The sequence below is a fragment of the Tympanuchus pallidicinctus genome, unplaced genomic scaffold (genome assembly GCF_026119805.1).
Source record: "Tympanuchus pallidicinctus isolate F22 unplaced genomic scaffold, pur_lepc_1.0 scaffold6, whole genome shotgun sequence".
Classification (NCBI taxonomy): domain Eukaryota; kingdom Metazoa; phylum Chordata; class Aves; order Galliformes; family Phasianidae; genus Tympanuchus; species Tympanuchus pallidicinctus.
Genome location: NW_026294780.1, coordinates 44,290,513 through 44,312,590, shown reverse-complemented (window position 1 = coordinate 44,312,590; position 22,078 = coordinate 44,290,513). Strand labels below are relative to the sequence as shown.

The 22,078-nt window shown below is 41.7% G+C and overlaps 1 protein-coding gene across 7 annotated transcripts in view; it reads left to right on the top strand.

Annotated features, from left to right (window-relative positions):
- LOC128071640 (RCC1 and BTB domain-containing protein 2) overlaps positions 1 to 18,528 on the top strand; it is a 28,364-nt gene extending 9,836 nt beyond the window's left edge. For all 7 annotated transcript variants that reach the window (XM_052664562.1, XM_052664559.1, XM_052664566.1 and 4 more), the window contains 11 exons: positions 540 to 698; positions 1,135 to 1,285; positions 2,573 to 2,739; positions 3,416 to 3,574; positions 4,953 to 5,060; positions 6,876 to 7,018; positions 8,741 to 8,931; positions 11,359 to 11,485; positions 12,981 to 13,117; positions 13,701 to 13,831; positions 18,216 to 18,528. In XM_052664562.1, the coding sequence (XP_052520522.1) occupies positions 540 to 698; positions 1,135 to 1,285; positions 2,573 to 2,739; positions 3,416 to 3,574; positions 4,953 to 5,060; positions 6,876 to 7,018; positions 8,741 to 8,931; positions 11,359 to 11,485; positions 12,981 to 13,117; positions 13,701 to 13,831; positions 18,216 to 18,356 (1,614 nt within the window). In that variant the 3' untranslated portion in view covers positions 18,357 to 18,528. The remainder of the gene's footprint in view (positions 1 to 539; positions 699 to 1,134; positions 1,286 to 2,572; positions 2,740 to 3,415; positions 3,575 to 4,952; positions 5,061 to 6,875; positions 7,019 to 8,740; positions 8,932 to 11,358; positions 11,486 to 12,980; positions 13,118 to 13,700; positions 13,832 to 18,215) is intronic.
- Positions 18,529 to 22,078: the final 3,550 nt, after the last annotated feature.

The window sequence follows — 22,078 nt, the reverse complement described above, 5'->3', positions numbered from 1 at the left end:
TCTTAGAAAGTAACTTTTGAAACACAGATGGTTCCAGAAGTAAAGGATAAAGGAAAAGGTTTCTTGAGTTTTCTCAACTTTCCATTTTTAATGCATGAAAACAAATGTGTGTCTTTTTCAAAGAGAAGTACATTCTTGGGCAGATCTTTCATGTTTTTGTTTTTGGTTTTTTTTTTTCAACAATAATTTTAGCACACTGTTTTCAGATTTTGGGTGTATACTTTACATCTTAGTATTAGAATCCTGTATTTTGAATCCTCTAATGTAGTAGTCACATTCTATGGATATAGCAAAAATGTGACCACAGCATTTAACATCATACATTGTAGTTGTCTTCATGCACACAGATCCCTTCTAGATCACAATACAGTTTATTTGTTTATTATAATGGTTTTGCTGAGGGTGTTGTTCTGGAATTAAAATACTGTTCTGTGGTTGAGAATGCAGGTAGTGGTGTTTGTCTCAATTTATCCCTTTTGTCATGCAAAAGTGTATTTCTCTCTATGTAGCTATTTGATATAATTTGTCTGTAACATCAGGTCTTGGAGGCAACATTATTATCAGCCCTGAAGATGCTGGATGTTGGGAAATGGCCGATTTTTTCCCTTTGTTCACAAGAGGAGCTCAAGTTAATTCGTCAAGCCTGTGTATTTGGCAGTGCTGGTAACGAGGTGCTGTACGTAACTGAAAATGATGAGGTAATTGTCCAAGAGTGTGAGGTTTCTGATTTATGTGTCAAGATTTTGTGAAAGCTGGTACCGTTGCATACTGAGAAAAAGTTGCATATTGAATACCTGAACCTTGTCATTAACAATAAGACATTTGCAATTAAAGCTGGCCTCTTACCACTTTCAGGGAATAAAGAGAAGATGAAGGTAAAGATTTCTTGTAGGTGCATGAACACAAGTTGGAACATGGGAAATTCCAATTAAATGTTAGAATATTTTTATTACCGTGTCAGTGGTTACATCTGGGAGAGCTTAATGACCCTGGTGGTGGCCAAGACTCGAAAGGTCATGGCCTTGAGTGAACTGATATATGTAGACCTTTGTTGACTAAGGGACTAGATGGACTAATTGGCCTCTGGCAGTCTGTTCTCCCCTAAGTTATGATTGTGTGATTCTTTTATAACAGGTTTTTGTGCTTGGCATGAACTGCAGTGGGTGTTTGGGAACCGGAGACGTGCAGAGCACAATTGAGCCAAAGAGATTAGATTCTCTGTGTGGCAAAAAGATAGCCTGTCTGAGTTATGGAAGTGGTCCTCATGTTGTTCTTGCTACAGAAGGTAAAGTATGATGCAAATACTACTTTTTTCAGAATGGTTCACTTCAATTTGTCCACAATTTCTATGTGAACCTATTTCATGTATGTTCTGAAATTCATAGTCTCATGTTATTTGCTTTTGCCAGAGTAAAATCAGTAGATAAAACCTGAAGGGAAATACTGGTTTAGTATAGCACATTTTGCTTTGGTAATTTTGAGGGAACCCTTGGTGAAAATATCAAATAGAGAATCTAGAGATCTGAAGGAGGTCTGTGTCAAATCTAATTCTCCTAGAATAACAGCGTAATTGATGTTTAGAAAATGATGATGATAGACAAGATGAATGTATTATTCACTGTATCTGGGCTACTGCAATTAGAGAACAACTGATGTAAAACAGATAAGAAAAGTAAATACAGTAGCTTCGTGGGTAATAAGACCAGTACACATATGTTTAAGTGAATCAGGAGAATTATAATATCTTTAATCCAGAGGTTGTAAGTACTGAGGAAGTACCCAGGAAATGAGCTGCAAAAAGTGACCAGGCTCAGGTTCAAGTTACCTTTAAGCACTTTTTTTTTAATTACCAGGCAGACACACAGTTCTGCAGCAGACTGTTGGTCTAACCCAGTCAGACAGAGAATCATAGAACAGCCTGGGTTGAAAAGGACCACAATGTTCATCTCGTTTCAACCCCTGCTATGTGCAGGGTCGCCAGCCACCAGACCAGGCTGCCCAGAGCCACATCCAGCCTGGCCTTGAATGCCTCCAGGGATGGGGCATCCACATTTCTTGCATTCTTAGTTTTACTACCATGTTTCTCAAAATACAGGACACAAATGATATGTTGATGTAATAAGCAGCAGCATTACATAATTGTTTTTCTTACAAGCATCTTTACTTATATTGCAATAGGATGAAAATTGACTGAGCTTTTAAAAATGGGAAACACAGGGCCAGGGCTTATACAGAAATTTTGATTCATTGTCAGTAACAAAAGCATGAACTGAAACAGACTGTCATTTCATCTTTTGCTCTTCTGTTTTGCTCTATCGATCTCCTTTCTCTTGGCTTTCTGATTTCTTTTATGAAGACTGTGTGGATATTGTGGATACTATCACTGTGGATTTGTCTTAAATGCTGTGAGAAGAGCAGTAGTATATCCCTGGGATTAAGAGCCAAAAAGGACATATATATACTTAACTACATACAGTGTGTTGCTGAATTTCACTTACCAGTTTGTAATTTCATGTTCTGTAGTCTTTGGAAAAACAGATTTCCTAGTAGCTTCTTATGTTTTTTATTACAGAAGGAGAAGTGTACACATGGGGTCATAATGCTTACAGTCAGTTGGGCAATGGTACAACCAATCATGGTTTGGTTCCCTGTCAAGTCTCTACCAACTTGGTGAACAAGAAAGTCATTGAAGTTGCTTGTGGCTCTCATCACTCTATGGTGTTAACATCTGATGGGGAGGTGAGAAAAGCTAGAGAGCGAATCTTTTTTTTCTCCTAATGAAATTTGGGTATGGGAGGAACAGGAAAACACACTGCACCTGATGTATTAGTCTTCCTTCTTTCTGTTCACAGAGTGATGTTGCAACAAAAATGTTAAAGAAAAATGGAAAATCTTGGAGTTTTGAATGTATGCAGGACATTGGTTTTTGTGTCACTTCTGTTTATAAAAAGAAATTACCATTTCTTCTGTGCTGTATCCTACTGTAGATACTTAATATCACTAAAGCTGATGTCAGTTTAAATCATGACATCAGAAGTAAGAAGTTCTACCCGCTGGAGGAAGAAGTGTTTCTGTCGTTTACTTTCAGATGTTATTTGAATCCAGTTAGCCATTGTGTTTTGGGTTCTGGTAAACTAACAGTGAAATCTCTCAGTATGAGTGCAGTTCTTGTGCTGCCTCTTATCTTTGGTAGGAGAAACATTAAAGAACGGGATGTAAAAAATACTGTGAGTTGCATATTTTTGATGGAAACACTTAAATTATAAACCTGTGTAGCTTCCCAGATCTGTAGAAGAGCACATGAATACAACCTAAATATGTGTTTCTTACACATCTAACAAATCTTTCTCTCTTGAATGTGTACTTAGAGATGTCTGTTATACACCTTTCACTTACGAGAATTCATTTACAACAGGTGTACACATGGGGTTATAATAACTCAGGCCAGGTTGGATCTGGTTCAACTGCTAATCAGCCAATTCCTCGAAGAGTTACCAGCTGCCTACAAAATAAAGTCGTAGTTAACATAGCCTGTGGTCAGATGTGCTCTATGGCTGTGGTGGAAAATGGAGAGGTAAGAAGTATTAAGTGAATTTTCAGACTAAACTTTATTGTATGTACGACAGCAGTGAGGTCATTTAAAACCTCTCTGTAATTTGCTGCCAAGGAGAAAGGAAGTATTTATTTCCAGAGTCCATCTGACTTGCCTGCTTACACTGTTTGTGAAAGTCTTTGTCATGAGTTGGCTTGCATATCCTCACAGTGTGTTTAGGCACATCTTCCTATCCATAATGCTTTTCCCATCTTCTTTAGAAAGAAGTTACACAGAGAAATTTTGCCTTATGAGATTGCTCAAAACTGATCGGCTATTACTTAGTATCAGCTACTGAAGTTGGCTTTGACCTGAAGGAATTCAGGGATCAAATTTAAAATTGACTTGAAAATACAGTTCTCAAGGGAAAAAAAAAAAACAGCGTTTTAAAGGTCTGGAGATTTTTATAAATTTGGGGATCAAATCATAAAAGCTATATATGTGTACTTAATATTTCATGCTAGCTTCATTTTCTCATACATAAAAAGGTAACTTTTTATTACTGATTTATTGATTTTTCCAGTTGGTATTACGTTCTTGCAGAAATGAAGGTGCTGACTGATGTTGTGTCACTGCTGTCTTTAGCAGTTACAGCAAAATTAATTATCTGCTCTGTGCTGGAATTTTATCAGTCAAGAATGTGAGAATAATCAGTGAATGCTATCTTAATATTCAGTCTTTGTATAGACACAGCTAATATGAAGACAAAAATCCAAACCAACAGAAAATGAATTTGATAGCAAATGTTCGTTCCACTGCATCAAGCCCCTCTCATACTTTTTTATCTCCATCTCTGTTAGGATATGAAAGGGATATCGTTTTCCTATTGCTTTAGTTCACTTGAGCTGAAGATTTTGGGCAGCCTAAATGCTCTCCGGATTCATCGCTCTAAGCATTTCAGTTTAGACCTAGGAAGCTATTGACTGTTTGCATTAGGAATATGCTCAGCCTTCACTATTTTCCTTCTACAGCATAAAACTGTGAGCAGTCTATTCAAACTGTTGTGTATAGCTTCCAGTTGATACTTGGTTTGGTATGTTTTCTCTTGTGTTAGAGGATTTTTGAATGAGAAACTAGCTCTTTGAAAAAGGGAAGTATTCCTGCTGAATTTGCTCTGTGCTGGGGAAAAGCCCTGTGAATCACTTGTTTTTCACTGCTATAACTTCTGAAGAGCAGGGTGAGGAGGAAGGATTAGACTTTCGGTGCGCGTACACATAAAAGTATCTACCTATAAAGTGCAGATCCTAAGTTCCCGGGTGTGGGAAGCTGAAATATTGAAGGAAACTGTTGGAAGGGTGAAGTGGTTATATTGTTTTCAAAGGAATGGCAAACAGCTAAAATCCCTGTCTTTGTCTTGTAGGTCTATGTCTGGGGTTACAATGGTAACGGCCAGCTGGGGCTGGGCAGCAGCGGCAATCAGCCAACGCCGTGCCGAATAGCAGCCTTGCAAGGCGTTCGTGTGCAGCGGGTATGTGTGCAGTGCCCTTCTCAAACCCTTTAGGAACAACAAAATAAGCTAAGGGATATTCATAGAATCAGCATAGAATCATACAATGGCTTGTGTTGGAAGACACCCCAAGGATCATCAAGTTCCAGCCTCCCTGCCACAGGGAGGGCCACCAACCTCCACATCTGGTACCAGGCCGTATTTTTTATGTGAAGGAAGTTCTTTATCTCTTTGTTTAAAATACCATTTATCAGAATAAGAGCATGTGTCTTAGAACGGACCTCTGACAAACTGTGACCCTGGAGAGTTCAGTTGGAATTTTGCCATTAATTTCAGTGAGGTAAGGATTTCACTCAAAGAGGAATGGGCAATTAGGAACGTTTGGTCATTTCTTTTTTTCTTCAAAAAATCCAATTTTTAATAACTGCTTGTTTTAATAACTCTTCTTCTGCTACTCCATTCTTTATTACAGCCCATCTTTTTTTTTTTTCCCCCTAGGAAAATGGCCACAGTTTAGTTTTTTGTCCTTCTGTTAGACTTAATGTCACTTTTAGAATTGCACTTCAACCACAGTGACTAGTGGGTGTTTGAACTCAGAACAAATCATCCGTGGGTGCTTTTGGCATGTTGGTATGTTTCCATAGCAGGTCTTGAACTTGGGTGGTTCTTACACTCTACCAAAGGACTGAGTTGCCATCAGTGTGACCAGCAATTCTTTTTACCAGTTAGAAATGTTTAAAGTGAATGCAGAATGGATACCAAAAGTTTTAAATTGATTTATCCAAAACAGGACTGTCAGGAGAGCAACACATTCTGCTTGACTGGTCTTTTTTTGTAATCCAGTGAGATTTTACAAAACTTCAGTGAATTCTTCATTCTAATAATCACATTTAATCAGATAAGTTATGAAGTTTTTTTTACTATCTATTGAAATGAACATAGTTCTGCATTCATGTCCTGGGATACAGTCTGTAGCTTTGCTGGTAACATTTACTACTGGAGGATAATATAATGAAGTGAATAACATTTTCTCCTGTATGTGTTCTGCTGCTTTGAGAGTATTGAGTGGTCTGGTATGTTTGCCATAGTTCCTATTTTCATCCACTTCATGTGTTTGGTACCCATCAGCACTAAACTGTGGGCTTCCAATCAGCAAATAGCTTTAGCATTAATATCATTTAGATCATATCTCATTATTCATGGGTGTCAGTGGACTGCGTGTTCTTACAGTACATCTGCTTTGCAGGCTGTATTATTGTTCATGAGCCAGTTTTGAACAAGGCAGATTGGTTTTAGATGGAGTTTCATCTCTTCTCTCTCCTTCCTGGATGGCTGTTTATTTTATGTGAGCGCTGGTGGTCCTCAGGCCCACATGCAGAGAGTTTCCTTCCAGTGATGTAAATTATCTCCACAGAGGGTCCAATTAGCACCAGAGCTGGCACAGGGAGCTGCTTTTGTGTAGTCAGCAGTCAGAGAGACCTCACATATTTTTACAGTGGTAAGCTGTTCAGGTTGGAGCAATTGCCCATAGGGCAGGGTCAGGGCAAGAGTTGGCCTGTCTTTCTTCAGCATACTGTCTGTTTGCCCTGTAGCTTTCCTTCTTTCTCAGTTCCTGGCTGTTCTTTTTTGTACTCTTGAGATCATATGATTTATTTTTCCTCAGTCACTTTTCTCCTTTGCTTTCCATTTTCATAATCTTACCTCTATTTGTCATTTTTATCGACCGTCTTTATAATGGCCTAGAATCAGTGATATTAATGTATAACATAACATACATCTGTCTGTATTAAATTCCTATCACATAAAAAAGATTTTTCTGTTTATTATTCCTTATAGGTTGCCTGTGGCTGTGCACATACGTTAGTGCTAACAGATGAAGGTCAGATTTATGCCTGGGGAGCCAATTCATATGGCCAGTTAGGTACTGGGAATAAAAGCAACCAGTCTTACCCTACTACAGTTACTGTGGATAAGGACAGGTAATACTTACTTATATTCAAAAGGACATTGGTTGGCACACTTTCAAAAGAGCAGCACTAAACTATGCCATTTTTAATCTATTTTTTGCAAGAAATAGCCTATCATTTTTTACACACAGTTCTGTTGCTAAATGCAAATGGATTGAAAGTCTATCTGACATACAAAAGCAGTTCATCAAAATTTGACTTTCACTGGGAGTGCTTGAATCCATCCTATAACCACCCCTGAGAAACAGAATGTTCTGGGCTTTAATGTGCTATTTTTCTGCTGCAGCTCACTCTGTACTTCATAGGTCTTAATTGCAGTTTCTCTTCGGTGGTTTCATTGTTTGAAGTCAAGAATAAAAGCTTTATTGCTTCTGAACAGAAATTGTATTTTAATATGCTACGTTTGACAAAGAATGCACACAAGGAGTGGACATCTGCAATTTGTGTTATATCTGCTGTTAAACCCATTACATAACTCAGGAGAGAGAAAGGGAAGTGTTTCTTCTTGCTCTCTCTGCTTGAAAATTAAGCTTTGATTTTTACAAATGAAAGAGTCGTTGATGGGTAGTGGGGTAATTCTTTTATTGCTGATTCAAAGCCATGTATTTGTATGGGCTGATGTTTCAGTCTGTTCTGTGCTGCTGAGGTGTTGATTTTGGCCTTCTGTTGTGGATAGTAAGAAAAGTGTGATGACCCTTTAAAGACATCTGTGACTGTTGGTGCAGTGACAAGAGAGAGAAAACTCCTCTGTGGCAATGAGATGAGACATGGCCTGGTTTTGAACATTGGTATTTGGTTGTGTTTGTGCTTTTGCTTAAAATTAAACTGATTTTTTTTTTTCCAGACACTTTGGCTGCAGTTGAAATGTTACCATATTTTAGTATGGATTTTAATACTGTGTATTGCCTTCCCCTTCTATTTGCCAGAATCTATATTCCGGGTGTGAGCGAGGATATTAGCTCGCTAAAGCCTGCAGGATTTGTACATGCAGCCTTAAACAAGTTGTTTCCCAGCTACTTTCCCCAAGCAGCTGGAAAAACAAGCAAACAGGTGATATAGTTCAGACTGCAAAACAGAGGATTGTGCAATGCTGTACACAGAGGCATTTATGAAATCCCAAATCAACTGTAGGATTACTGAGATAGCCTGCCGTAACTAGAATGCATTTAGAAGCAGCTTTCAGTGCTCTGTTTGGTTTTATTTTTTTCATATTCAAAATGAAAGTCTGTTAAATGTAAGCAGTAAGAATCTCATGAGTAACAACACTTTGGTATTTTAATTAAAAGAAAGCTGTTTAGGTCGTTGGTTTATTGCCATTTCTCAAATACTCCTTCACCACAGCTTAATGCAACAGCTCACCTCGCTGTGCAGGACCACCGAAGGCGAGCAGAGACTTGGAACTCACCGTGGCTTTGTCTGAGGGAGCCAAGGGGTCAGCAGAGCGTGTGCTGCAGCCTAGTGCTCTGCTGCAGCACTGCTTGTCTTGTCCTACTTGCCTGACTCCCCAAATGCTTCTTCACCAAGGAACTTTCTGAGTGCACGCTGTTTAAAGAAACACCGATGACCGTTTCAATTTTGTTACTTCGCATAGGAAAACGTTCTCGCCATCTGAAGTGCATGTGTGCTTGTCGATGTGTTTTGCACCAGGGAAATGCAGGAAGTATGAGCTTTTTCACTGCGTTTTATTCTTGTGACAGTGACTTGCTTTTGTTCTTTTTCTGCTTGTAAATTTAGAGTTATAGAGATTGCAGCCTGCCACTCTGCTCACACTTCGGCTGCCAAGACGCAGAGCGGCCAGGTGTACATGTGGGGCCAGTGCCGCGGCCAGTCTGTGGTCCTTCCCCACCTCACTCACTTTGCCTGCACTGACGATGTGTTTGCTTGCTTTGCTACCCCTGCTGTTATGTGGCGTCTTCTCTCAGTAGGTGAGCTGAAATATTTTTGGTTTAACGTTGATAAAGTTAATAAAATCAAGTGCATAAAACAGATGTGCCTGCGTTTGGAGCTTAAACTTGTTTTATTGCAGAAATGTTCTAGGAATTCTAAATTGTGAATTTGTAAATGTATGGAGTTAAAAAAATTGGTAAACCCTAATGGCACTGCAAAATGACTGTTTTTCTTGGTGCAGTTTGCTTCTGTGGGGAGTGCCTTGGTTCTTTATGTATTTTAGGTGCATTTATTTGTTGGAATGATGGTCTGAGTAACAAGTTCATACTTCAGCTTTTGTGCAACCACTGAATGTTACTGTGCAATGGCCATGGAGAAGATGCGTTTGAATTTAGGAAGACATGCAGAGGCATTAGGAACAGTGAACCTTTCTTCAGTGCCTACGTATGTCTTTTAAATAGATTGCAAAGAATGACAGAGCCAAATTCAGAGTTGGCCACAAACACTTAGTGTCCCCTAACAAGTGATCATTACCTGACCTTCTAAAAAGGCAAGTTACTGAATCTCAGATACCTGATTGTTATTAAGATCACAGAACCATGGAATGGTTTGTGTTGGAAGGAACCTTAAAGCCCATCCAGTTCCTTCCCCCTGCCATGGGCAGTGCCACCCAGCAGCTCAGGCTGCCCAGGGCCCCATCCTGCATGGCCTTGAGTGCCTGCAGGGATGGGGAACCCACAGCATCTCTGGACAGCTGTGCCAGGGTCTCACTGCCCTCTGAAGAATTTCTTCCTGATATCTAATAATGTACATACTCTTTCAGTTTAAAACCATTACCCTTTGTCTTTTCACTATACTCTGATAAAGGATCTCTTCCCATTTTCTTATAGGCCCTCTCTAAGTCCTGGGAATGAATGTTCTTTCCTGTGTCTCATATTCCAGCTTGTTCTCAGTGCAGTTCTCCTAGATTTCCTCCCACATTTCCACATTGCTCTTCTGTTTAGTGCAGAGTAATGAGGATAAGAAGTAAAAACTGCCTCTTCCATGTTTCACTCATCCCAGAAAGACAGCTACAAACAGAAGCACCTATTTTCTCTCTGAGAATTTCATAACTTCACCCCATCTTATTTATCTTACCTTGGACTGCAGAAGTCATCTGGAGTTGCATATGGATGGACATCTCAGTTGTTATTTGACTTTGAAGATTCATAACCAAATCCTGCAGAATCTTTTGAACTATTACAGTGGAACTTCAGCTTTATGTTGGTCTTTAAAGTCATTGCACTTGCTCAGATAGCAGAGGTCTGGACCCACCTTGTACAAAATAAGACTAACAAAGTGGTTGTACAGTATTGTTTTTTTAGAAGGATTTTTTATTATTATTTCATTGTTTTTTTTCCCTCATCCTTTCATCTGTAGTCCAAAGTACTCGTGTCATTATTATGCTAACAACTAGTTATTGGTACGTTTTCTTGAACATATTCCTTAGCAATTTCATTTGTATAGTAGTATCAAAGTGTGTGTGTTGGTTTTTTTAATGCTTGTGATGGAGGTGTTTCCCTTTTCTCAAATGAATGCTGTTTTTATTTAAAGCCTTGCAGGCCTAGCATTGCCAATCCACAAAATCTATATAAGTCAATAATAAGTGTTCTGATCCTAAGAAGGAAAAGTTCTCTAGACTAAGAGTGATGTTTGAGGCCTTTAATTTGTTAATGTTATTAAAGAAAATAGTTATTTCAGGCTACCTGATAACAGAGAATCAGTTCAGGATCAGAACTGGAACCAGTTCAGGAGATGTGGAAGTGGACAATAGGTGGCTTTTCAAAGCTGTTAACTTCACAATGCAAGTGTTGCAGTGTCACAGTGGGATGTAAGCACATATGTGGCACACAGAAATATGCTGATCCAAGAAATGCTGCTAAGACCAAAACTCGAGGGACAGCACTTTCTGAGTATCTGCAGCTCTCATGCTGTTGATATTTACTCTTAGCTGTATTGCAGTGGTCAGTTTTGTATGTAGTGGCTTATTTCTGCTTTGAGATAATGTCTCCTCGTTGGAATATTTTAGAAAATCATACTCTGAGTTTTATTGACTTTTTGTGTATCTTATAATAAGCAAGGCCTTATATTTAGAATGATTTATCCACTGACAACTGACAGCATTTCCTATCAGATGCAGTATTACAATTCTGAGACTAGTCATTAATTTTATTATGGTCTTCTACAGATGAGGTAAAGGAATGAGACTTACTGTTTGTTTCTGAGGCCTTGTTGTTTGGAGCAGGAATCAACTGAGGAAAGCTTCCCTGTATTTGCTTTCCTGGAGGTTCATAATGGATGTGTTTTTATGTTTGCTTGGTTTTTGCTATTATTAATGATAAATTACATTTATTAAGAATGCTAGTAGCTGACAAAACGTCATCATGTGTGTTACCACTCACTATCAATTTCCCTTTTTATCCTAGAGCCTGATGACCATCTAACAGTAGCCCAGTCACTGAAGAAGGAATTTGACAACCCTGAAACTGCAGACCTGAAGTTCCTAGTGGATGGAAAATACATCCATGTTCATAAAGTTCTTCTCAAAATTAGGTGAGGCACAGACTGTATAGTTGAATATACAGTCAGTTGTGTAGTGCAGTCCATTATGCTGAGTCACTGCTGCTTAAAATCTTTACTTTGCACAAACCCTCTTTTCCCTCAGGCTTGAGTTTCACCAGCTCTCCTTCACTGTTACGCAGTTTTCTTCGCTTCCTTGCTGCTCAGACATTCCAAACACACTGCTTACTGCCAGCCTTTTCCACACTTCTCTGCATCTGACATCTACCCTCCTTTGTACTACCTAAGCAGCCTTGACCCTGATTACTAGTTACCTTTTCCAGATTAAAAAGGCTCAACTTCTTTCTGTTGCCTTCCTAGATGTTAATCAGTTTCTCCTGCTGTTTTTGCTTGGCTTCCTCCATTTGGATGCTCTGAGACTTCTGTGTTTATTCTTGCCTTTCTTGCCTTCCACAGGACCCTCCAGCGGTGTCAGCATTTTCCACAGATGCTCTTCAGATTATCTTTTTTCTTCCTTATCTGTCACATTCCTTATCCTACTTGTTTTGTATCTTCTTATCAGAGCATTTGAATTTTAAGCTGGCTTCCCTTTTTGTTTTTAGTGCTTTCTGCAAGTTAACACCACTTTAAAGTGAGATTTGGTGTGCAGATCTACAGAGTAATCACATTGTTAATAACATGCAGAAATTAGTTTTTAGTTGTTGGCACAACTTCTACTAAAATATTCTAGATGCACTGCTTTAGATCTCTCTTGCCAGCTGTTTTTTCCCATCTTTATTACAATTATTCTTCTCTTTTTGCAATTTTCTTTCACAAAATGCTTTATTATCTCATCCTGTGTGGCTCTGCTTTTGTTCTCCTATCTCTGATCCTGATTCTTGCTTGTAATTTCATATATATTACTGCATTAATTAAATGTCTGTGTTAATTTTTTATATATGTGTACATATATGTGTTTGTTTTTTTTCTTTTCTGCACCCCTCTTAGTCTTCCAATTACTGACATCACTATTTTCTTCTGTACTGGTTTCATCACGTTGCACCCACACTGCTTATTGCCTACCATCTCTGTTTGGAATGCCTTATTTCCTCTTTGCCAGAGGCACTCCTGGGCTGAGTCACTCCAGGGTACTTTGTGAACTGAAGGATGAGGAGCAGTTGGGTTTGATTTATTTATTTTTAAGGGAGCAGTGTGCACCACCTTTCTCTTCTGCCATTTTACTGCTATGTGGTACGACTGGGACAGCTGCCCATCCCAAGGTCTGTTCCACAGTGGGATGAAAGCATGCTTGTTACTGCTTAAGAATTTTAGAATAGAAAGCACTAACAGGAGAAGGAAAATACAATTCTGAATTGCATAAAAAGCACTGAAGAAATTAATGTGTTTATACCAAGAAATCACACAGCTAGCGTTTATGGTTGTGTATTTGGTCTGTAGGCACTGATTATTTCATCAACATCTTACTGCAGCTCATCTTCCAAGCTTACTGTAACTTGTAACTCTTACTGTAACTGTTCTTCTTTTGTAGGTGTGAACATTTTCGTTCCATACTGAATAATGATGATGAAATTATAGAAATGAGTGAATTTTCTTATCCTGTTTACCGAGCCTTTCTGGAGTACCTGTATACAGACAGCATTAGGCTCCCCCCTGAAGATGCCATAGGTATTTGCCATAAATGGAAAAAACTCTGGGTTTCTGTTTCTGAAAAGTTGAATTTGTGTGGTCTGACAGGATGAGGAAAGTAGTGCTGCTAATGTGAGTTCTGTTAGCACTTAAATCTTCAGTTTGGCAGCTGTCAGGAAGACGGGTGCTGGAGAGTGAGTAATAGGGATGCAGTAAGATCAAAAGTTTACATCCAGAAAGGACTCTATTGCTTCTCATCTGAAGAACTGCTTTTTCCTTACAAAGGCACTGATGCCGTCGTAATACTTTCCTGTCTCAGTGACTGCAGCATTTTTACCATGAACAAAAAAGGAGTTGCCCTGCACATTAATGTGAGTCCCTGATTGATATCCTGAATGAGGTGTAGCACAGTGAAGAAAGTGACAGAAGACTTTCATTCTAGTAAAGTGTCCTTTTCTGATGTATCATCTGAGGACCTTGAAAAAAGGATGTTTTATGTGGAGAAAGAAGAGAAAAAGTCTGGTTAATTCAATTCAGCCTAAAATAATGGGGCAGTTGATTTGTTTGAGTAGAAGTGTACATTTTTTGCAGCAGGATGGGTAAAGTGTATGAATTTTTGCAGGACTGCTAGATTTGGCAACACTGTATAGAGAAAACAGATTGAAAAAGCTTTGCCAGCAAACAATCAAACAAGGCATTTGTGAAGAGAACGCGATCGCTCTTCTTTCTGCTGCTGTCAAATATGAAGCTCAGGTAGGAAGAATTTCGCTTCAGGCGAACAATTTTTGTCTGAAAAAGTATTTAATATAAACATAACTGCATTTAACTTATAAGTCGTGATTACTTGCAATTGCCCCTTCTGGCTCCCCAGGTATTTGTTTTCCCTCACTTAAGCCATAAAAGCTGCAGCTACTAGTGTTATCTTCCTGCCCATTGGCTTGCAACTGTGAGTCAGGATTCTTAATCTCCTTCCTGTCTCATAATGTAGCACAGGATGGCATGCACATGTCTCACTGCCATTTACTTCTCCACCTTCAGATTTTGCCTGTTCACTTCCTGAAGATCTCCACCCGCTCCTTTTGTCTGCTGCTGCCTTTTACAGGCAGTGGGAAAATTTACCTGGAAAGCCCTTCCCTGTTTGACCTCGTGCTTATATCAGAAATCCATTTTCACCGTGTTGCTTAACTAATTACCTAATTGTTGTCATCCTCTTCTCTATATTTTGTCCTCTGGCCTGCCCTTGGCCCTGGAGTGTTTCGCTAGCACTAAAAATCATGGTATCATAAAATGGCTGTGGGTTGGAAGGGACCTCAAGGATCATTAATCTCCAACCCTCTGCCACACACAGGGCCACCAACCTCCCCATTTAATACCAGACCAGGCTGCCCAGGGCCCCATCCAACCTGGCCTTGAACACCTCCAGGGACGGGGCATCCACAACCTCTCTGGGCAGCCTGTGCCAGCACCTCACCAGTGGTACCACAAGCATTTTATTTGTAAACAAACAAATAACTTGGAAAGATGTTTTCCTTTCCTCAGCTTCTTAATGCTGTGCTGTGGATATAACAGTGTGGTGGGTTTGGTTATGCAAGAAATCCACGTTCTTATTTTAGACTTGGTATATCAGAGCAGCCTAGTTAGCTCAGGAGTACTGATCTTTCTGAAGAGCCAAAAGGTGAGATAGAAATCCTGGACCTGCTGTTTGTTAGCAGAGGAGGTCTTATGGAGGATGTAGAAGTTGGAGGCTGGCTGGGGTGAAGTGACTGAGAAATGATAGATTTTTTGATCCTCGTTGAAGCACAGAGGGGAGTCAGCAGAACTGCCACTTTGGACTTACAGAGGGCAGACTTTGGTCTCTTTTGGACCATGGTTAAGAGAGTCCCTTGGGAGGTTGTTCTGGAGGACATGGGAGCCCAGTAGGGCTGGGAATACTTCGAAAGTAATTTTAAAAGTGCAGGAGCTGACCATCCCCATGTCACAGAAGATGAGCCAACGGGGAATGAGACAGCTTTGGCTGAACAGGGACCTTAGGAACAAAGGGGAAATTTATGGTCTTTGGAAGAGGGGGCAAGCTGCTTGTGAGGATTACAAGTACGTAGGGAGTGTGTGCAGGGAGAAAACCAGAAAGGCCAAAGAGCTGGAACTGAACTTGGCCACTAACGTGAAAGACAACAGTAAATATTTCTGTAAATACATCAGCAGTAAGAGGAAGGCTAGAGAGAATCTCTATCCTGTGTTGGATGCAGAGGGGAACATAGTGACCAAGGATCGGGATAAGGCTGAGGTACTTAATGCCTTCTGTGCCTCAGTCTTTAATGGTAAGACTGGTTGCTCCCTGGGCACACAGCCCCTAGCTCTAGTAATAGGGCTGGGGAACAGAATAGGCCCTGCATAATCCATGAGGAGCTGGTTTTGGACCTGCTCCAAAAGCTGGGTGCTCACAGGTCCGTGGAGCCAGATGGATTGTACCCTGGTGTGCTGAAGGAGTTGGTGGATGTGACTGCCAAGCTCTCTCTATCATTCTTTGGTGATCCTGGCTAACTGGGGATGTCCTGGAGAACTGGAGACTGGCAAACGTGATGCCCATCAAATGTGATGCCCATCAAACGTGATGCCCATCTTCAGATGATCCTGGTAGCTGCAGAGCTATCAGTCCCACCTCGGTGCCAGGAAGGTTATGGAATGGATAATCTCAGGAGCCATCATAGATCAATTGAAGGTCAACTGGGTCAGCAGGGGCTTACGAATGGTGGATCCTGTTTGATAAACCTGATTTCACTGTATGACAAGGTGACCCGCTTAGTGGATGAAGGCTAGGTGTGGCCTAGCTGGACATTTGTAAAGCCTTTGACACTGTCCTCCACAGCATCCTCACAGAGAAGCTGGCTGCCCACAGTTTGGATGGGTGTATGCTCTGCTGGGTGAAACACTGACTGGAAGGCCGGGCCCAAAGAGTTGAGGTCAGTGGAGTTAAATCCAGTGGGCAGCCAGTCACGAATGGTGTCTCCACTGCAGATGACACCAAGACCTTGGCTGAATACGAGCCAGCTGTGTGCCCAGGTGGCCAATAAGGCCAATGGTATCCTGGCTTGTGTCAGGAATGGTGTGGTGAGCAGGACTGAAGTAATCCTGCCCTTGTACTCAGCACTGGTGAGGCCTCACCTCGAGTACTGTTTTCAGTTTTGGGCAATACAGAAAGGACACCGAGGTGCTGGAGCAGGTCCAAAGAAGGGCAACAAGGCTTGTGAAGGACTTGGAGAATATGGCCTATGAGGAGAGACTGAAGGAACTGGGGCTCTTTAGTCTGGGGGAGAGGAAGCTGAGGCGAAAACCTTCTTGCTCTCTTCCAATACCTGAAAGGTGCTCACAGCGAGAGCGGGGCTGGTCTCCTCTCACTGGTGACAGGTGACAGGACGAGGGGAAGTGGCCTCAAGTTGCACCAGGGGAGGTTTAGGTTGGATATCAGGAAAAAAGGATTGTTAAGCACTGGAATAGGCTGCCCAGGGAGGTGGTTGAGTCTCCATCCCTGGGTGTGTTTAAAATCCGTTTGGATGTGGTGCTCAGGCTCATGATTTAGCAGAGGGTTGTTAGAGTTAGGGTAGTATGGTCAGCTTGTGGTTGGACTTGATGATCTTTAAGGTCTTTTTCAACCCGAGCGATTCTATGATTCTTTGATTCTATGATTCTATGGAGCTGATACATGGTTTTGTTTTTTTTTTCATTATATTCATTTTCCTTTTGCTTTTGCTCCATTGTAAGATGCAGGATGGGGTTTAAAGCAGATGCTTACATAAGATGCATTTGGTAGACAGTTCCAGGCACAGGAAGCAAGTGCAAAAAAGGAACTGAAACTGGGATGAAATATTGCTGTATGACAGCAATGTAATAATGTATAAGAGTTGCAAAGTGGAGGCTGGAAGTTTACAGTGAGTTTCAGAAAGCAAGCAGGAATAACATCTGATTAGACGATAAGGATACCAGCTGCTGGTAGAGTAATGAGATCAGTCTTAGCCAAGGTATCTAGGCTAATAATCAGTGAACAACTGAGACCAAAGAAGAGGAATTGTGATTTCAGTGTGCTGTAGTGGTGGAAGCCTGATGTAACAGGGAAAATTGGGCAGAAGAAGGACCAAACGGTTTGGTTCTCTGAAGTGTGGAAGTTTTCATTACGTTTACTCTGGAGATTTTCCTCTTAGAAGCTTTTCACCACTTTTGACCATCTCAAAAGCAGAGGTGGCTTTCACTGAGCTGTGTCAGGTGGAGTAGTTAAAGATCCGTGGAAGTGTATCCTGAAGTAGGGAAAATAGCCCAAAGTACCAGAGAATTGCAATGGCAGAAGCACAGTAGAAGGGATTGGCTAAATGTCTGTATGTATGCTATTCCCCTCTTCCTTCTGTAATACATTCTGCACAAATAGTGTAATTTTTAAATACAGGCAACACTTGAACACAGTCATCATGCCATGAATTGGTTCACCTGCCTCTAGAGCAGCACGTGCCAACCTCAGGAGTACATCACTGCTCTCCTCCCTTCGTCTGCAGCTCAGAAAGGGATTGAACTCCTTCTGAGGAGTGCAGTAAAGACTTCTTCAGCAATGGGATAACCTTTGTCTAAGGAACTGTGAAGTAAGACAGGGCTGCACTACATTAATATGGTAAAAACTGATTTGAGAGCCATCTGTAGCACATCAGCGCTTCAGTGAAAGGCTGTCATGAGAAGGACTGTGAAAGAGCCCTGATAGTTCAGAAAGAGCAATTAGTTTTGTTTGGTTGATTTTTTGTTCCTGTGTGTTAACCATGCAGGTGAAAGATAGTAGTGCTGTGTTTATCTACCATTAGCGTAGAAAATCAACGGAAGGCTGACTTTTCATCTGTTAGGATCAGAATGTTTTGTCCTGTCCTCGGGAAATACAAAGATCTGCTGCTACAGATTATTTTTAGGTGTGTTTCTAATGTACGCTGTGGAAACTTTGTGTTTACAGTTCTCATCCTAGCATTCGTGATCTGATGAAACTGATGGAAAAAGAGTTGGTCATTGATATGATGTCTGCTTATTAACTGATAGATTTGGAAGGGGAGAATGATGATAATTTTGCTGTCAGTCATTCATATTATAAATTAATTCTCTTTCTTTTTAGGACTTGGAAGAGTTTTGCTTCAGATTTTGCATAAACCACTTAACTGTTGTAACACAAACACAAGGCTTTGCTGAAATGGACCACGATCTCCTGAAAAACTTCATTAGCAAAGCAAGCAGAGTGGGAGCATTCCGAAATTGAGAGCTGAAGAGCACAGCCTCGTTCCTCCTGGGAATACTTCTCCTTTGGAGAGCTTTGAAGAGAGACTCAGCGTTCGTCAGCTTGGGAAATGCCTTGAAGTCTGCTAACATACTGGTCTGAAAAGATGACTACAGCGTAGGTGTGTAGGGAGAGCCAGCATTCAGAATTTCAGTAACTACTCTTCCCCACTTAAAGTCAAGCAAACTAAGCTGCCATTGTCGTGGCTATTTTGAGTATATTATTTTTATGTAAACAACCTGCAACTGGATTTTATGGAGCAGTGACATCCTTGCTGCTAAAACCTTCATAGTACACTTCTGTCACCAAACTAAGCTAATATGCCATGGTTGGCAGCTTTGTGCCACATCATCCAGATTAGAGACAAACTTGGTTTCTGAGTACTTGATAAAGTACTATAGATTCTTTAGGGTGAGAGGCTTTCTGAGCGGTGGGAGGTTTTGTCTCACTGTACGCTTATTTGGAGTGTAAATACTAAAACTGTGAAGGGCTTCAGCTGGATATTAGAATTTGAAGTTGCTGGCCAATATGCCCATTGTTCTGGACAATTAAGAAACCTCTGTTACACCAGAAATGCTCCCTGTGTCAGATGAGAGGAGTTGTGCACTGGCCACGGAGGCGAGTGGGATGGGTGAGGCAGAGTGGGTGCTTACTTTCTAACTGACTAACATGAGCTGAGATAAAATCCCACCTTGTGTTACGCGTAGGAAGGGTTGCCCTCTTACAGAAGATGCTGAGCTTATGGAGCAGTTCCTTGGAATTTTTTGTAACAGGCAGTTGAGAATTAACTCTGAGAAGTGATCTCACAGAGCAGCAGGGGCAGCTGCAGTGTTGTACAGCTGCAGTATCTCACAAAACTGGATGGCCAAGTTCAGTGTGCTGGTCTGTGTCACGCCACCTTCACTCAGACTCGTGCCCTGCCAGAGTCCTCTGATGATTTACCCCAATCCTGAAATGCATTTTCTAAGAACCGAATTCCTACAAACGAGCTCAGCCTCATTTCCTCATTTCTGAAGTGGGAATCACTGTTCTTTGTCATATCAGAATTATTCCTTAAGCGGTCGTATTCCTTGAAGAGAAGGCAGAGGAGAAATAAGTTCTCAGAGGAGCGAGGAGATGCTCTCGTCACATTGGTCTCTGCAGTTGTGATTGGATGGGTAAGGTGTGCGGATGGCAGAACTGACTTAGGCGGAAAGCTGGAAGCAGATCATTTTGGGGAAATGCTGTGCTAAATAGTGGCTTGCAGTTTGGGCTTCTCCCTCAAACTGTCACTAGGAGTATGTTGTATCATCTACTGCTAACGAGCTTGTTTTGCCATCCTGTAGTCATACAGCTTCCTCCAGCAGCACAGACCCACACTTCAGCTGCTGTGTCAGTGTTTTATGTTCAAATAGAACTGGTCAAAACTTTCCAGTACATATTGCCATCTCATCGAAACCATAACTTCCCCGAGGGGAAAATGGTGTGTTGTGGTAATTCTGTGTTGAAAAGGCCTTGCTGCAGGCACACAGATCAGGCTGTCCTCAGGTGGGGCACAAGTTCACCATGCTGTAGCCCAACACCAATCATATCGAGAGAGCAGATAAAAGGCAACACTGTGTGAGCGAGGGCTGGGGAATTCCTACCCATTTCGTTGAGCCGTGGTGAAGTCTCAGTCCTGTGCACCCCAGGGCCTGAGAACTGCCAGTGTCACCTGCCAGCGTGGCCTTGGCAGCACAGAGAACCAAGTGACTCTGCTGCAGCCCTGCACTTGGGGAGCAGCTTGCATGGGCAGACAGTGATAGGACAAGGGGAAAACTAAAAGACGTTAGATGTTAGGAAGTAATTCTTTACTCACAGGGCAGTGAGGCTGTGGCACAGCTGCCCAGAGAAGCTGTGGATGCCCCCATTCCTGAGGCACTCAAGGCTGTGTAGAACGGGGCCCTGGGCAGCCTGAGCTGCCGGGTGGCACTGCCCATGGCAAGGGATTGGGGCTTTAAGATCCCTTCCAACCCAGGCTGTTGTGTGGTTCTGTGACACTACTGGCTGTAGGCAAGGCTGCAGCTGTGGGTGGGAAGCGTGGCTGCCTGCCACAAGCCTGGACAAACAACAGAGCTCACATTTGTAGCAGCCGGGGAGATCGGGGCGAAAGGGCCGCTGGATGCCAAGGAGAGCCGGAGGCAGCTGGGCAGCACTGCTTTGTGTAGGAAGGGCAAAAGCTCCTCCACCCAGTCATGGTATTTATGGAGCTGGAATTAAGTTCAAAAAATGTTCTCCAAATATTCCCACTGTCAAAGTGTGAAGATTCTAACGTTTAAAAAAACTTCTTATTTTGCTCAACATCTGATCAAACCTGTCCACTGCTCAGGGCAGAGCCTGGCTCTCTGGAGAGAAATCCCTGGGCAGTGCAGCCACGTTCCTACTCTGGCTCACATCCATAGGGCAGCTCCACAACCTGAAACCCCCAGATAGAAACTGCTGCAGTCAATACAGCGCGCTTTCTTAGTGAGGCATTTTTTGGCTTAACGTAACCAACGGTGCCTTTCTAAAAAAATGATTTCCTTCCTGTGTATGATTTCCCACCTACTGTGCACAGCAAAGCTTGGCTGCAGTTTCACAGTGGCTGACAAAGACGGGCATCTTGAGAGAAAGCATCTCTGCACTGAGCGAAGGCAGCTATGGGTGTAGCAGGGCAGTGTTGGCTGTCCCTCACATCATACGTAGCGTTGGTTTGGGATGGCATTGTATTCGTGGAGACTTCTATTTATTTATTTGCTAACTTTTGTTTGCATGCACTTTCCTTGGCACTTAATGGTCAGTGTTTTAGAAACATACTGGTGTAAGTGGTTAAACGTGGATGAGTGTGCATAGATGTGATTGAAACCCTCTGGTGGGGGCATTTGGGAAGAAATTCAGGGTGGATTTTGCCATTGTACAGCAGTCTGCGATGAAGTTAAACTGTGGATCCTGCAGGTTAAATACTTAAAGAGTTGGTTCTTGTTTTTTAGGACACCTCAGACAAAAAAGGGGTATTGTTATGTGAGATATGGTCAAGCACAATATGTGTCTGGGGCTCAGAGAGGGATCTCTGCTTAAGAAAGGGAAACAGAGAGTGGAATTTGCAAGGAGAAGACACGACAAGAAGCTGATCACCTCAAGGTGAAGTTGCTGAAGAGTCAGCACTGCAGGGCTGTGGGCAGTCCTGGTACCAGGGAGCTGCTGAGTCACTTCCATAGGCTTTCCTTGTACAACAAAGTGCTCAGCTGCCTTGCAGAGCCAGGGCTCGCTGGGTACCACCTAACGATGCAGCAGGGCTACAGCCTTGAACATACAAATAGGTTCTGATTTCTTGTTTCTTTATAAACTTGCCTGGGTTTAACAAACCATTAATAAAAACAGCATCGCATTTGGTTGGCACTTGGTGTCTTTTTTTCTTTCAGAAGAAGGGAAGAAAGTCTGACATAATTTTTGCTTGGATTTGTGAACTGAGTTGACTGTGGTCAGTCGTGAGGGGAAAAAAGAGATTCTGTATGTGGGAGAGGTGTTTGTGTTTCAAAGAAAATAGCTGTCCCCAGATAAAGGTGATGTAAGCAAAACGAGGAGCGCGCAAAGCAGAAGGGCTGCAGAATGTCCTGAAGTGCATTTCCCCCTTTTAAATAAACGCCCTAAAAATGATTTAATAATCAATAAAATTACCCCAAACCCATAATAGCCTCTGAAGCAAA